The sequence below is a fragment of the Eptatretus burgeri genome, chromosome 7, assembly GCF_056783735.1.
Source record: "Eptatretus burgeri isolate ZD-2024b chromosome 7, Ebu_testis_v1, whole genome shotgun sequence".
In the NCBI taxonomy this organism is placed as follows: Eukaryota; Metazoa; Chordata; class Myxini; order Myxiniformes; family Myxinidae; genus Eptatretus; species Eptatretus burgeri.
In genome coordinates, this window is record NC_140967.1 from 93833506 (window position 1) to 93851376 (window position 17871).

General features: G+C 43.0%; 1 protein-coding gene and 1 long non-coding RNA gene across 8 annotated transcripts in view; one reads left to right on the plus strand and one right to left on the minus strand.

Annotated features, from left to right (window-relative positions):
- Positions 1-17871, plus strand: part of LOC147023821 (uncharacterized) — a 373912-nt gene that overhangs the window by 115785 nt on the left and 240256 nt on the right. For all 7 annotated transcript variants that reach the window (XM_085889658.1, XM_085889651.1, XM_085889657.1 and 4 more), the window contains one exon: positions 363-448. Coding sequence is in view for 6 of the 7 variants with exons in the window: in XM_085889651.1 (XP_085745777.1) it covers positions 436-448 (13 nt within the window). In the remaining variant the exon portion in view is untranslated. The remainder of the gene's footprint in view (positions 1-362; positions 449-17871) is intronic.
- Positions 1-17871, minus strand: part of LOC147023822 (uncharacterized) — a 75769-nt gene that overhangs the window by 46621 nt on the left and 11277 nt on the right. The gene's annotated exons all lie outside the window — the stretch shown is intronic.

Consider the following 17871-nt stretch of genomic DNA (forward strand, 5'->3'; position numbering starts at 1 on the left):
GCAGACCAGGATATTGGAAAGAAAGTCCAAAATCCTTACATCTCATGGTTAATGTTTTTTAAAAAGCAATGACTGCTTAATCATTAACATTTCTATTACACTTTGCTACTTGAGTTTGTTCTGCTTTCCTCCATGTCCTCTTGCCGTCAGCTGATAGGCGTGTACTGGAAAAGTCCCATGCTGTTTTGCTTCCCATGTTAGATGCCCTACTGTGTTTTAAGCCTGATGGTTAAAAAGAAAAATAGAGATGTTTACACTTTTACCGGGCATTTGCTTGCTTCCCACTCATGTTTTTCTTAGTCTTGGATTGAGACTTCACTTGGCTGCTCCAAAATGGCTTTATTATATTTTCTTGTTTGCAGAATTGACAGCTCATAAATCGCATTGCAGTCTTCCTGGTATGCGCATTGCATTGCAGCACAGCACAAGGCCTCTATGTGGCTCTCGCGTGAGTAATTCTCACCTGTCATGGCAGTGTGAGCCTCTCCTGAAGATCTGTTCTCTTATTTTGCTTATACAGAACGGCTCGATAGCCCCCTGGAATGGGGTGGGAGGGTAGACTGTATTTTGAGATCTGAAGAAGTCGACCAGATTCAAATCTTGCACTTTATTGCCACAGCCTGTTATGGAAGCTCAAGATGTTAGCACCAGGGTTGTGGGAAACAGCAAACATGGCATGGGAGCGAACACCTAACATCTGATGGGAGTGAACTGTCGAACCCATGAACCAATCGACATAGAATGACTCCAACAAAGAACAGCACTCAGTAGAGCACGTACCTCCGCCAGGCTGAACATATTACGTTTTGTATCTGACGAATAGGTCGATCCTGCGTCTGGACCTGAACCGAAATATATTTGCCTTGATTTTGTCACCTACCCAACTGATCCACCAATTTTGTCATCATCTGGCCACAACTTTTTCAGATGTTGTGCTACATATCATTTTTGGTCCTATCTCTCATTGTTGAAGAGTTACGCAACCATTTGGAAAATATTATCAAACATATTGAATTATTATACTTTATCAGGCAGATCATACTCACTACATATGTTTAAATTAAACTCTCATTTGGGGCAGAAAAACTTAAAATGTTGAATGGGAGAAATCTTACACCTGATATTCAGCAAATTAAGTACAAAGTGATAGAAACAGATTCTAAGCTGTGCTTGTTGTCAAAAATGGACCAACACCCTTTGATAGAAATGGAATTCACATTTGGGAATTCATAACTTTGCATATTTTCTTACTATCCTCTTACTTTTGGTAATGTGCTGCAGTGTGGGATAAGCTTAATGTTATGAACTAGCAGGGACCTGTGGAAATTCTGCGTAATGTGAAATGTGACTTCAATTTCTCAAACCCTCTCCCCCACCCAACCCAAAGCCCTCAACCACCACTCCCCCAGCCTCATCCCCCTTCTTCCAACTCTCTGTTCCCTCTCTTTTCGCCCTCCACCCCAACTCTTTCCTGCCCTCCCCCTTTCTCCTTTGAGTCCTCAATCCTCCCTCCCTTTCTTCCCATTCTTAACAATGTTACATAAGGATACACAAGGAACTTTGGTGCAGGAGGAGGCCATTTGGCCCTTCGTGCCTGCATTGTTCCTGCTCCCCTTCATTAAGAGCAATGTTAAAAGTAAAGAAAAAAAAATCTTTTTAAGATCACAATCTCACGAGATTTCATAATCTCATGATTCTTCATTAAAAATACCGGTTAAGTAAAAAAAACCATAATATACAACCGGAGCTCTTTGGACAAAGGTCTTTATAATGATGTAGGTTTCATGATCCCTGGTCGAGTACTTGAAGAGAAAGTCGTCGGATAAATCGAGAAACAAATAAAACAAGCGTATGTTATAAATAACTTGTGTTTGTGTGTTTGTGTGTATGTTTGTGCATTTGTGACTCTTTCATGGTTGAACCATAGCACCTCGAGGCCCCACATTTTAGGTGGAGGTACTTCAGAATCTGTGCAAGGTTTTAAGTGACTGCACATTGGCCTTGAAGGCCGTTTTGAGGCCACCAAAGGTCGCTATCAAGTGTATATTGGGATGTGGGGTTAGGTAGTGCTGCCATTGGCGAACAAGCAAAATATAGGCCACCATGAAGCCAATAACTCCATTGCTTTTCAATGCCCAACATGCCCTAAAACCCCTGCCGGGAAAAGCTCACCAGCTTTTCCCGGCGGCCAGGCAGCGCTGGGTACCTCCTCACTTCTCCCCTAGTTATATTTTTTATCGGATAATTTAATGAAATCGAAGCAGAAACATTCATTCATAGGAAGAAGGAGTTAAGGCAGTCATGGGTCCATGCCAGAGTTTAAATAGTAAAACAAGTATTTTGTTAATCATCGTGATTTAAGAAACTATACGAGTATTATTCAAAGCAATAATGATCTGGCTACCAGTAGCCAGTTTAGGACATCAACCCAAGGTGACAGGAATCCAGGCTTTCGTTGTACCCCTGGTCGCTATCATCATTGTTCCCCTGGCATTGAATGTTGAAGAATACAAAGTGTCCACAAATTACTGTTCCAAATTTGAAGTCATAAAAAAAAAAATATATATATATATATTGGGATACAATGATTTGGTTTGATGCATGTGAAAGAACATTTCTGAAAGTTTTAATATCAGTGTTTGTCAAGATCATCATCCGAATCTGAATGGACTTGTGGGGACTGTGTTTGAACGACTCAAAACATGTTCAACATCCTCACCACTTGGCTTGGCCGGCCTGCATCCTTCCTCTATAGGATGCTACCGGTCTCCATAAACTTTTTGTACCACTCAGGAATAGTTTTTCTCTGTTGTGGCTGACTTCCATAGGTCATCCTGAAGCTTTGTTGAACCTGTGTAACTGAGTTGGTTGCTATAAACCAGCTAACACTGTGTTTTTTTTCTTTTGGGGATGCTATCTGGAGTATTTTTGTGGATTTTTTTCACCTTTTGGCCAAACCCTCCCTTCCCTCCACCATGGGAGAGGGGGGGGGTGGTGTTAAGCTACCATTATTTCTCCTTTTGGCTCTCTCTTGTTTCATCCGCCATATATTTCTCATTTACATTTTTTTCTTCCTTGGTGTGAAGAGCCTGTCTCGAGGAGCTGCAGTTCTTGGCAAACTCTTCCCAGTTGCCGTTCTCAATATTCAAATGGTCAGGGTCTCTTTTCAGGACATCCTGTAGTGAAGCTTTGGACACCAATTGTTCTTGGTGCATATTGGAGCTGACAATACATGACGTCCTTTGAGAAGCATCCATCATTCAAACGATCATTGACCAAACCATCGTTGGTGTCTTTTCCGCATGAGGGTGCTTTGGGGTGGCATTTTGGATTTCTCAATTAGAGCGGTGTTTGTAATTTGTCATCACACTTCACCCTGAGGATGCAAAGAAGACTTTGGAAGTGTTAAGGCATTGTTCGTGCCTATTGGGAGCTTTCCAAGTTTCACGATTGTACAGTAACAGTTAGGGATAAAGGCATTTTCATCTTGGTCATGATTGTCACAATCTCTTGTTGTCCAAGACACGTTTTTCTAGTCTCCCAAGAGTAGCATATGCTTTACCAATGCGAGTTCTGATTTCCACATCAAGTTGGACATTGCCAGTTCGACTGAGCCAAGGTAGCAGAACTTATCCACTACATTGTGCGTGTTACCATCGATATGACTGTGAAGGGCTTGCCCAAGCAGTCTTACATTTGCTTGATTAGCACCACTCTGTTGAGCACTGTTACATTGGACACTGCAGACTCCTCTTTGTCTGCTTGTGCCATCTACATGATAATCCCTCCATTGTTGTTTCCTATGTCCCTGCCAATGCCACTACCATTGTGGTGAAGGATACATTTCAACTAACATCAGAAATCTCAGCTATCATCAGTAACAGCCAAGATCTCCAGATATGACTTCATTTGTCCTTTCATCCAGACATGTCCTTGGTGACCCGAATGTCACTTTTGGTCGAGATAGAAGTGGGTTTGAGGATGCATTCTGTCAACAACATGATATTTCTCCATCATGGTTTTCTATGTCCCAACCAATGTTTCTACCAGTGAGTTTTAATCTCATTTATCAACAGTTACAGCTAGGATCTCCAGGCAGGACACCTTGTATCCGTTAATCCAGACATGTCATTGGTGACCTAAACACCACTTTGGGTCAAGATAGAACTGGTTTTCAGGATTCCTTGAGCATCAAATGGGGTCCTAAATGATCATAGTGAAAGACCTTGATTATTGGAACAACTTCCACTTGAGAAGTGTGCATACTTTTTTGCCAACATCAGTGGATCCACTCTCTGACTTTGATCAGTATGATGGGCATTCATTGAAAGAAGTCAACCAAATACTACTCAGTATTGAATTGCACTTCTGATAGTAGAGTGTGCAGAAGAGCTGATTTTGACAATACAGATCTCTGTCCATCTGAAATGAGTTTTGAAAGCTCAGAAAGAAAACAGGACACTGTATGTACACAAGTTTAAAGACTCTGGTAGCTGATAAGTTCAGCAATGAATGACACATTTGCTTCAGCGCTCAAAAGGACAATGATCAAATATCCGATGCAACTAAGGATATCTCGGGCATACTTTAGGGAGAAAAATCACTACTGCAGCTGAGATGGTCATAAGCTTCACGAAGAACATAATGTAATTTCACAAAAAAAACTTTGGATCTCATCGAGCCAAGAAGGGGAGCAAGATTCCAAGGAAAAACATTGGAGTACCTCAATGTAGCCACCTAATGAAGTGGGACAAACATAAGATCATGGCTGAGATGTCAGACTCAGCAACGGTTGCTGTCAGAGCTGGAAATCAGGGTGTTATATATAAAGCTCTTAAAATCTCGAGTGGCAAATCAATATTTCTAACTGCTGATGTTAAGCCTTTTGATGGGTCTGAATTGTCATTCCCTGGGCAACAGATTGAGACAGGCAGAGAGCAGTTGCATAACTTTTTGCTTTTGGGGAATTGATTATATGCTGATTTGATAAATGAAACACATCTTATAATCCTAGCAACTCTTACACTCACCTTTCATTCCAGAAGGATCATCTATCTACAATGCCAACCACTGGAAGATCGGTTGTCTCTCTGATATGGATTCTCTTTGATAAGCTTAAAAAGAATTTGAAAACCTTTGACCTTTGGCACATAGAAAATTGGTACAGTCCGTGTGTCCGAGTAGGTTAGATTTACTCCTGTATTAGAGATCTAGTAGGGGTAAGTCTTATGTAATATGTGTACTGCGGGGGGGGGGGGGGGCAGTGACTGTCCTTTATGGTGCAGAATAGAGTAAGGTTGAATTGTGTAACACCTCCTGTACAGGTGGAGGACTTGTGGCACAATAGACACCTGGCAAAGACAGGCATTTAAATTGACATCCTGACAGGCTATTTGGCCAGAGAACTACAGACCACAGCATTGCAGTGAGCTGTGGAGCCCTGGGAAATGGGTGGAACACTTTTTTGAGGGGCTTTCTGATAGGCCTGGATGATGCAGAAGATTTTACAACCCGCAGACAGCGGGCAGCCAATGACGGCATACAACGCCTATGAAGGCAGTCCAAGAGGTGGTAAAGGCCATGTCTGTGCATGCGTGCAGAATTTGAGCTTTTTGTATGGAGGAAAAGACCTCTCTCTCTCTCTCTCTCTGTTTGGCCATCTTCTTCATCTCCTAACCTCCTCATCGCCATCACTCTTCTTGTCTCCAGTTCTCTTGAACAATTCCAGCTTGCCAAGGTCGCAGTGCACCCAGTGACAGCTCGAGCCATTCCTTAAGTCCTCGGCTGCTCCCTTCGTATCTGAATATGGTATTGTCGGTGCCATTCGTGGGGTTTCATTTCTTTTATATGCAAATTAATGTTTCCTCCCTTCCATTCCCATTTGCGTCTATCGACTGTTTGATGTGTTCCTTTTATTTATTTATTGTTTGTTGTCCATCCTTATTCCCGAAATTTCATTAAAATGAAACTCTTTTTTTTGTAACAAACGTCTTCCCACCTTTTGCCTTCACACGCACGAGCAACCACCAATTTTGGCTTGCATTTGGGCAATCCTTGGTGGAAGTATTACAATGAATTGAACACAATTTGAATTAGTAAAATAACACATTGTAAATTCGCTAAACTCGGCGATCTTCAGGAGTCGCAAAAACTCCCGGTGTGATGGGTGTCATTAGTCAGACCCTTCGGTGCACCAACACAAATTGATTTACATTTTGTGGATAAAAAGGTGTTTCTCAACAGAGAAACAGCAAGCATATCTAAAGGAGTATAAAACCTTTGACTATGTGCAGGCTGAGCAAAGCAGACCCTGTCATTCACGACACCCTTCTCAATGGTAAGGTGTACTGCAGTGCCATGGGTATGAGAATATTCTTACATTCTCAACCTGTTTGGTCATACTATAGTGTTGAAGGCATGAAAACATTTTTATATTCTAGACTTGAATGAGCCAACTTACCTAGGGGAGGGGGCCACCAGTGGCACATACGTGTTTCTGGTTACTTGGCTGTTATCAGCATAGAGCAGATGCTCTTACCCCTGAGTGAGCCATCCACACCTCCTCAAAATGTGATGTCAAATATAAACCCCTTCTCTGTTGTGGTACCACGAACCACAAGGTTCCTTATACCACAACAGTGAACAGGTTTCGGTTTGATAGCGAGCATATCTTGTATTTTCCACTTTGGGGGCCAAGGTACATTTTACTTTGATAAGCTTTTCATTGCTTTGCATGACGATATCATCGAGTCTTTCTCCTAATGGTGTTTTTTGTGTAAAGAGTGACAAACATGTGTGAGCACTGAAGCTTTAAAATGATGAGTTCAATATGTCAAATTAATGTTTAAAAAATTGAGTCCTTATGGTAATTTTTCTGTTGAGATGTCTCGATAGCATATTAATCGCTTCGTGACGCTTCGTCACGTCCCGAAGCAATTAATATGCTATCGAGACATCTCTGCAGAAAAATTACCAACCCTTAAGTACTCAATTTTTTATTGAGTCCTTATCCCTTTTATGTCAACCCTAACCCTAACCCCTTTTATGACTCAAATATGAGAATATTACAAGTGACGCTTCGAACCTCTCACTTGTATCTGAGTAAGAGGACTCCGTGTTATTTTCACACTCCATCAGCCTATGTTGCTTTAGAGTCGATTGCAAAAAATCCTGAGGAATTCCCTTTTTATTACCTTTTTCTGCACTGGAAAGATGCTTATATATATATATATATATATATATATATATATATATATATATATATATATATATATATATATATCTTCTTCTTCTTCTTCTTTCGGCTGCTCCCATTAGGGGTCGCCACAGCGGATCATCCGTATGATCCGCATAGTGATTTGGCACATGTTTTACGCCGGATGCCCTTCCTGGCGCAACCGTGGTCGCCTCTTACGACACAATGATATGGTACACCTATTTTAACCGGGGTATACACCGGCCCAGTATACTGGTACTCATTTCGCCGACCTCGGAAGGATGACGGGCTGAGTCAACCCCCTGGTGTATTAATCCAGTGGCCCAACGGGGCTTGAACTCAGGACCTTTTGGATCCTAAGCCACTGCCCGAACCACTGCGCCAACACCAGGATAATATATATGTATATATATATATATATATGTATAAATATATATATATATATATATATATATATATATATATATATATGTATAAATATATATATATATATATATATATATATATATATGTATAAATATATATATATATATATATATATATTTATATATTTCGCAGCTTGAGCGTCGTTCTACCTTATTGTGGCACTTTTCCAAGGCCACTTAAAATGTCAAAAGTAATAACAAGAATAATGATAATAGCGGATTAATTATAATATTAACATTACAGTTTTGCAAAGTAATGAAAAAAAATCCAAATCCATTGAGCCAATACTCTGTCCAGATCATCAATGCTGCCAAAGCAGTTTCCTGGGCTATTTGGGCACAATCCTGCACAGGTCACCACTCCCACACAGGATACTCAAATGGCTCAATCATCCCAGCAAGCTGGTACTCATTTTGCCAATCTCAGAAGGATGACAAGCTGAGTCAACCCCACCTGGTATTAATTCAACAGCCAAACAGGATTTGAACTCAGGGCCCAATAATCCCAAGCCTGGTCCTAAGCCTGGCACCCTCACCATTAAGCCAACACCAAGTATAAAGTAGTAATATTAACAATAACAATTGTACAATAATGGCAGTAATAAAAAGAATACTGTGATCCCCCCTGGTCGCTCCCGTAGAGCTCAATTTTAAATTATTTTATGTGATTCGAATAACGGTTACCTCCTAATTTCACAGCCAGCTGCAAACACAAACTCCGCAAAAAGCTGATCCATGGGGTGTGTCAGAATTCCAATCAGCTTGCCATAGCTTGCCGAGCCAGCCGTTCCTTATCAACCATTTCGTTGGAGTGCTTGCCTGAATGCTTAAGCCACTTGGCGAGCGCTACACAAGCTGCTTGATAACAAAACACACCTCAGCACATGTGCTGGACCAAGGATCCTTTTTCTGGTTCTGCCGCTTGTGTGATTAAAAAAAGTTAATTTTGGATGATTTTCAACGCTTTTCCCCTTTTGTTGTTATTTTCCACTTTTCAGCCCCGCTGGGGTAGTTTTGTTGCATCCTCGGGACAGGTGTTGTAATTGATACAATTGTGATTTTAAAAACTGCAACGTTTCGCCATGTGCACGGGTTATAGTCCATTTGCGAATGAGGGGTTGTTTTGTCATCATACAATTAATTGTCGTGTGGATTTCCCAAACAATATCATTATATATTTACATTAGAAATGACACATTTTATTGTGATTATTGTTGCATTGTATACATTAAACGTAGTTATTATTCCACTTGCTTTCTCGACTAATACTAACCTCACCCCCTAATTTTGTGATTGTCCTGAAAAGTTAAACTTCAGTGGAAAACGTTCTTTTAATCCATTCATGACATGACAGTGCTTTATTTCCTTGAGATGGAGCATTCCATTTTGTTGGATGTGTTTATCACCACTCACAAGGTGATATGATCTGTCGGCAAAGTGAGACCCCACCCTCAAGGGGGGTGAACGTCTCAAAAGATTGTGAATCAGGATCAGTCGGGTGGGGGGGGGGCTTGTTATTTTGGGGTCCCATGCAATTGCACGGCGGGTTGCACGGCCCCAACGCCGCCACTGCCTACCTGTAATTGTGGAGTGTGCTTCCCTTTCGTTTTCTGCCTTGTTTTTGCTCCATTTGATTCATCTACTGTGACTACCGAACCCCCAGCTCAATCCTTTTCCCATCCTTCCTCAAAAATTAAAACAAAATATCTCTCCTTCAGCCGGAAAAAAACCCCAAAAATTAAAACTGGGGAAAACCCAACAATAACATCGGAAATAATTTTTTTTCTCAAATTCCACTCTCATATTGCTTTCCTGTCTTTGCAATATTACTCGGCTTAATGAAAAGGTTTCTCTTCCTTAAAATCTCTTCACAACATTAAAAAAAATATATTAAAAACGAGCAAAAAACGCTTCCAAAATCTAATATACTAGTGCGTGCCCATACGTGTGTGGCCGTACGTGCAAAATAATCATAATAATAATAATAATAATAATAATAATAATAATAATAATAAAAACTTTCAAACCACGTGCCAGAAACAACAACCACACAGGCCATTCCTTCGCTCTCACGTTCTCCTGACAACCACACTTCCACACACAGAGTTAATTAAAATCCAAATTAAAATCAAATTTACCTCCCTGTCTTTGCCTGCCATGTAACCGGCACGGCCCGTGACGTCATCGTCGGCCGGCCGCGCACCGTCCTACTCAGCCACACCTACGCAGCAACGTGTCTTGTCATTGGTTGGTAAATAAATGGCCATAACTTGGGAAGCACTTGTCCGATTATTATCAAACCTTGAAAAGGCACATACTCAGGTCCCCAGCAATATACCTGGCAAGTTTCAATTAGATCAGACCAGTGGTTGTCAAGAAGCAGCGGTCACACACACACACACACACACACACACACACACACACACACACACACACACACACACACACACACACACACACACACACACACACACACACACACACATTGCTCTGGAATTATCGATAGATACAAGTCTGGAGACGGTGATGGTTCACGAGTAATGTACACGGTTCGCCTTTTTTCATTTTTTTACCTTTGAGGGGACGCCACGGGCAAACTGGCGGGAATCGGGAAAAACGTAAATGATGAAAGTTGCAGTACTCGAAGAGCACTACTTGCATACCAACTTTCATTCGAAACAGTTGAAAACCCTAGGAGCTCGATGCCCAATTTATTGATTTTTTTTGACATTTTATAAGTTCGTGACCTTGTGACCTTGACCTTGGGACGAAAATGAAAAATCGAGCTCCGTGGGGTATGCAGGTGCCATTCGGCTAACCAAATACCGAAACCCCTGCCAGATTCTACAAACCCCCTCGGAGAAGATGTAACTTGAAATCGGCTACCCCCTAAAAACACATGTTTTTTGGGCGTGGCTCCGCCCATTCTCAGGAAAACACAACAAGATCATGATATAAACCTCCCACCCAAATTTTATCAGGATCGGATCAAAACCCACGGAGCTATGCTCGGGACAGACAGACAGACAGACAGACAGACACCCTTAACGAATATACTGGTCACTTACTGACTCGTGAACGAAAAAGGAGCTCAGTCTCGCGTGCCTTCGTCCGTCCGTCAACAGTTGTCCGATTGGGGATACCACTGAGGCCTAAGTCACATTTGGCACAGCAGCCGTAGGGTCTACAAAATCTACGGCCACTAGCAATTATAGGGCGCTGTAGTATTTCCGCAGTCACACAATGTAGCAGTCACATATGTTTTTATTTTCCGGGTAGCCGCACTGCGTATTTAGAGATTGTGGAGACCGAAAATGTGGGGGTGCCATACGGTCTTTGATTTGATGTCGCACGGTGACCTTAGGGCGTCCCTGCGGCGGACATAGAATTTTCAAGGTAGCCTCAAGGTGCCCGCAAGGCGACCGCAGGGGGGCCCCAAGGCGAACGTGCGGCCAGACGGACGGTAACGAGTGGGTATATGTACCAGTTCTTTTTTTACTGAAATAAAAATATAACAGTTTGGAATATACCAGTATATATAACTGAATATACTATAACTACAAAATATATAACTGAATATTCCAGTTCGGAGTACCGTGGTGCCCCCAGAATCCGAACGCCCCATTGTTTGAACAAATTGGAATCCGAACATTTTTTTTCGAGAAAATTTTGCCCTAAAAACCTAATACATTTTAAAAACCAAACACAACGTGGCGTTCATGTTTGTTCACGTGCGTCTCCCCCGCCTGTTCGACCCGCATCTTCGCGCTTTGTTCATTCAGTTCGTCGGTGGAAGTCCTCGTGAAAGCATCTCTCGTGTGTCGATCGCTACTTTACCTCGTGTTTTCACCTTGATTTGTGCTGTTTTTTTTTTTTTACTCATCTTGTGTTTTAATTAAGAACAGAAAAGCTATTAGCACTTAAAACAAAAAAGCACACGTGGTGTGACGGACTGTCGGGCAAGGATTTAATGTCACAGAAAAACCGGTTGTAATTTGAAATATCCATGATTACCTCAGCCCGATGCGTTTGATGAAAGTGATTGTGGTTCTGGGGGCATCATGTTTGACGAGCTGCCCTGGGGGCAGCGCTCTCGCAGAGTGCGCGAGCGATCGGAACCCAGGCCGGAGCACGAGCCTGTGTGGACCTTTGGATGTGGTGATTGTGCCAGTTTACATACAATACACCGCCACCGAAGGTCATTTACTCATCTTATTTTACCTTAAACATGGGGAATTTCAGTTGAAAGTGGGTTTTCTTGGGGTCCAGGAATGGATTAATTCACTTTCCATTATTTCTTATTGGGAAAATAGTTTTGGAATCCGAACTTTTTGCAATCCGAACAGCCTCCTGGAACGAATTAAATTGGGATTCTTGGGGCACCACTGTATCGGCAAACACCTATTCTCCGATCTCTCGCGGTAGCGCACGGTGGATGCACGGTCGACGCAGACTGCCACGGAGGCCGTACGTAGGACGCACGGCGGGCGTAGGGGAACCGTGCGTCGACCCTGCGTTGCCCGCGGGTAGTCACATAGACCACAAGGCCACCATACGTTGAACACAGGGACGCCTTGGGACTACCCTACGGCGACCGTGGAAATAGTGCGGCCGCCGTAATTTTTTGGGGGTTGGCAAAATTCATTTTTCATTGATAAGAGCTTACGGCAGCCACACGAATAACGCAAGCCCACCGTACGCTCTACGTACGGTCGACGTGGAACATATCTACGTCACAGCTTGGCTTGTCGAATTGCTACGGCCAATGTAGAAATGAAGAGTTATAACTCCGCGATATAATTTGTTTCTTGGCATGGCCCGTGCCTCACGTACCACAGAAAGTTTGATCAAAGGAAGGAAGAGAGGAGGAGGGGAAGGGGGAGGGTGGGAATTTTTCAATTTTATTTTGATCTTCCTTTTAGTGAGTAAATTGTTGTATATTATTCAGAATTCATTGTCTAAAAAGGTTGTGATGAAAATCCCATTAGCACTCTCCCCCTCCTCGTTTCCTGAGTGCACAGCTTGGCCAGTATCTATACACCGCCTAATTATATGATCCCATTAACAATAGTCGTCGTTTTTTAGCAATTTCACAAAGATTGGTATTCCCACCAGCGAAGCTCCGGGTCTTACATTCTCGAGTATCTTAAAGTGTCCTACTCTGCTTATTACTGGACCATCATGAACAACCCATTCATTATTCTTCTTCTTCTTCTTCTTCTTCTTCTTCTTCTTCTTCTTCTTCTTCTTCTTCTTCTTCTTCTTCTTCTTCTTCTTCTTCTTCTTCTTCTTCTTCTTCTTCTTCTTCTTCTTCTTCTTAATCAAAATCTATTCCTTTTCTCTTTTACATTGAGAATTATTTCCCAAAACCTCCACACTTCTCAGTGCTTAGTTTATCCAGTCTCCTCTTTCACTTCGAGCCAAATTTTTCTCCATGCCCTCAACCAAAGACATTCTCACCACCACCCCACCGATGAAGACTGTCATGGGTTATCCAGTCTGGGAATCCTGAGGCGTCAATTTTGCAAAGGCTGTGCATATGACAAAAATTCCCCCTTCACGTCCATTTATGGTCTTAAACCCCTCCATGTCAGTACCATTACCACCTTCTAGTCCCCGCTCATCCTGCCCTCTCTCACCTTCACCCCCTCCCCCTCGCTCCTCCCAGCTTCACCCCTCCCCCCCCCCGGCTTCCACCCACCCCACACCCTCTCCTTTCCACATCCCATGTTCTCCTCTCAGGAGCTCCTCTCCTCCTGTCCCTAACTGTGTGGACTTCAACCATCCAAGGCCTCCATTCCAACCTGACATCTTCAAATCAAGGCCTCTGCCGATAAATCGGACTTCAGTTGTTTAACTAAGCATTCCTACCACAGGACGTTCTTGACTACTTAGTGGCTCTCCCTGGCTCATGTCTCCTCCGGTTTGATCAACTTGAACCCCATCCTGGCGTCCTGGCTCTGCCTTCTCTGTGCTTTGACCCCCCCCCTTCCACCCTCAGGTATCTGCAGGAAGCATGTGGTCCACCAGCAACCCCCTCCTAAATCCAGAATCACTGCTCACCTCCACTCATTTGTTCCTCTTTTTTTCCCACCTGTGGAACCACCTTCCATATTCTATTCAATCTCATTCTTCCCTCCAGGTCTTCAAGACAGTTGTTCACCACCATCTCAAGTAACCCCCCCATCCAAAATCATGATATTTTCTACACCTGTTAAACCACCCCCCCCACCCATCCCCCCAAAAAATTGCTGATGTATCCATATTTCTCCACCCTTTGCGTTCTTCCTTACCCCTCGTCTTTACCTGCATCCCTTGTTTGTCCGTCTCCATCTACTTTCTCCATCCGTCCTGCTGTTGGTGTTTTCCCCTTTCTCCTGCTGTTCCCTTTGTTGTGTTGTGTCCTGATTCGTTGTGTGTCATAACTCTTCCACAAGCTTAGAGCAAGTATTCAACAACAAAAAACTTTAATAATTTGATCAAGCATTGCTGTCATGTGCAGATACTTTCTTCAAAGTGCATTGCAACAAACAAATGCATTTGACAACACAAGGGGGAAAAAAAAAAAAAACATTGAGGGTCAAGGATTGTATTTCCTGATTTCAACTTTGCACGCAAAATTTACTTAGGAGGAATATCAATTGCATTTCAAAAAGGTTGTGAACATAGGCGACGAATAATAGCTTCCAAGACCGTTCTGTAAAAGAAGTACAAAGCATAAAGATGCGACAATCCTCTTGCATAGTCGCGTATAACTTGACATTGGACAACCATTAGTGGAGCGAACCATCTGCATCCATTGAGAAAATTTTAGGCTAAAGACTTCGCTGCAATCGGAGGCTGGATTTAGCTAAAATGATGTGAATGATCTTGTGTATGTGCACAGCCAATTAGAAAGCCCAACCTTTCTTCGTATCGTGCTTGGCTGATTGCCACAACCGCACCTGGTGTAACGGTCTTTCGGCCAAAATCTATTTGGAACAACAAACCTTTTGTGCTTCGATTACATGTAGCATTTCCCTAATGGCTTCTTAGACATTTTCCGCCGTAATGCATTTGGCCTTTCAGGCATTATGAGCTGTGCGTACAGCTGACCGAACCACAGGAGATGCTGCTTTGTTTTGGGAGACTTCCAACAGGACCCTGGCCAACCCTGAAGATGGGCTTGGCAGTCCCATAGTAGAAGGTTTCCGTTTCATTATGCGACTGAAGGAAAAGCCGTATTGCTATCCATTCGAAGCAGCAAATCAAAACAGCTCCTGTTATCACTGGATAGCTTCAGGCTTTGGTAAATTCATGGCTGGCTCACAGAAGGCTTTGTGGTTGAAGAGTAAGTGCCTTTTTGCAAAATTTATTTTGTTTGTGCGTCGTTAGTACCAACGAGGGCCGGGATAGCACGCTGCTTCACTCCCCTTTTCCATGGATACAATGCGTTTCGCTCCACACAAGACATTGTGCATCAGACATGAATCGTCCCGGCTGTGACAAATTCTTCCTGTCCGGGCCACTCTTACTGGTGCTCTCACTGCTGTTCACCCAACCCGTTCCACAGTCAGCCGGGTGAAAGGGGGAAAGCTCAGAAACTGCATTAATTATGGCTGTCATTCTCTACATGCGGCCCTAGGGGAACGGAGCTATGGGGAAGGGAGGAGCTCGGGTCCGAGGAAAGAGGGAAGGGGTGTCGGTGGGGAAGCCAAGGCAATGAGGATGCTTAGGATACAGGTTATGAAGGGAGTAGTTGGAATAACAGAGACCTTTTCCTTCTGAAAGGCATGCTGCAACCCAGGACGTGGCAACACCAAGCGTCAAAGCAGCTGACTGCGTTTGCAGCCGGGAAGCGCACGTGGCCCGCATGCCATTTTGTATACCAGTCAGCGGAGGATTTGTTTTTCTGTGCTTCATATTTTGTTCCCCTCCTTTTATTTCTGGGTGGTCTGAAGAATGTCTGCCCCTTTTGGCTCGCCTGACAGGTCCATTACATGTCCTGCTGTTGTTACACTGCAACCATCAGATTCGAGTGAATGTTGACATGAAAAACACACCTATCAATGCTTTCTCAAAAGGAAAATGTTTCTCGCATCGGTTGAATCGGTATTCTGAATAAGATGAAGCAATTTTTATTTGATTGCTGTAATTATATTGGTTGCCTGTAACAATGCGTAATGGATCTGACATCTATCAAAACGAGCTTCGTGCCTCTGGAGCCATTTGGCCATCGCGATTTGGCACATCGCAAGCACCACAACGAAATGGTTGTGAATTTTTCCGACGTAGCTGGTTTGGGTCAACGAGAAAGCATACTCATCAAGGCAAGAGCAACAGGTCAACTTACTAGGTATCAGCAATGGATTGGTTCTGATTGTAGCTCACATATTCCTTTGTGTGAATATTCTACTACATCACTCGCATAGTATTGTTACTTGGCTCAGACCTACCAAACTGTGATACATTTTCGCTTTGCACCAAAGTGATATACAAAGTGAGTTTCCCCATTCTCTGATTTACGGACACTCCACTCTCAGGCACCTCGGGGTTGCTCTCCACGTAACCGCTGCACATACAAACAGCCTCTAGGACCGCCACGTCGGGGGACGGCCAATTAGCAGGGTAATTTGTTAAAGCAATTGTTGTACCCTTATGTTTCGGAAGAAAGCCTTTCATGTGCGACTGCTTTCGAAGGGTTGTTACTAGGCTGCGGGAGAATTAGACGAGCTTAATTATCACTGCGCAACAGTTCAATGAGCTTGTGCCACGACGATTTCCTTATGCACATCATGATGCGTCCGTTCATATACCTGTTGAATGATCAGTCGGTTATGAATTTGGCCCGCAAGTATGCACCATTGTATAATTACTACCGTTGCCACATCTTGTGGAGGTCAGGGCAAGAATTTGGAATTTGGCCAGGGTGCCGCCGATGATTTGCCGACTCTTCACTAAAGACGACCTCCACCATGGCTTGTGCTTGCAGACGATTCCCTGGCTCATTTCCTTCCTTCCTCCTTCTCCCTCCTTCTTCTTCTTCTTCTTCTTCTTCTTCTTCTTCTTCTTCTTCTTCTTCTTCTTCTTCTTCTTCTTCTTCTTAATCTTCCTCCTCCTATTCTTATTACTGTGAGAAGCATCATTGGCTGAGGGAACAGCTGTGCTGCTGATGCAACGCCCTTCTGTTGGTTTGGGCAGGAGTTAAAAATTTGGCCAGGGTGACGGTGATGGCTTGCCTTCTCCTCATGATTTCGAAGGACGCTGTGGATCTTTGATGTACATCCACTGATGCTGGCAGATGGGATGCCCAGTTTAACGTCCATCTGAGGGATGGCTAATACTCGCAGATGGGTCTCCAGCTTCATGTTTGTCTGAGGTGCAACACACTTTTCGAAATAACACCTTGCCTGCAAACCACCAGTCTGACAATTTAAGTCTATTTGGGAATCGAACCCACAATAGATAATTCAATGTTAAATGTGCTGTCTCGTCACCATCTTGTGGAACATTGTTGTGCATCGACTTGGTCGGCATTTCTTAAAGCAAACGTTCATTTTTCATTCATTCATTCCTTACACAGAATCTGGCTGCTGGTTGCATCTTGGAAGGGTAGCAAGCAACAGGTGGTGGCTCTCGACAGACGGTGCCTCTTGAAATTGCTATTCCTAATCCATGAGTGAACTAGAATGGTACTCGGTAGAGCACATATTTCTGCCAGGCTGAACAGTTTAAGTTTTGTATCCCTCTGATATGCAGAATCTGCATCTGGACCTGAACCAAAATCTAATCAGCTTGTTCTTGTCATACACCCAACCTCTCCACCAAATTTCGTCCAAATCCATCTACAACTTAGAGATATCCTGTTCACAGACAAACAAATGAAAAAATCATTCATAGAGCGACACTTGCCAAAACAGAACAAAGTAGAACGGCACTCGGCAGATCGCATACCTCCGCCAGGTTGAACAATTTACGTTTTGTATCCCACTGATGGGCTGGATCTGAACCAAAATCTAATCCACTTGTTCTTGTCACCAAACCAACTCATCCACCGAGTTTTGTCAGAACTCATCCAAAACTTTTTGAGATATGAAAAAAAAAAAATATATATATATATATATATATGTACATATGTAGATGTATGTATGTATATAATATACATATATATATATATATATATATATACATACATATAAAAATATTAGTTTTTGGCCCAATCTATTAGGTTTAGGAATTAGGTCTGTGTTG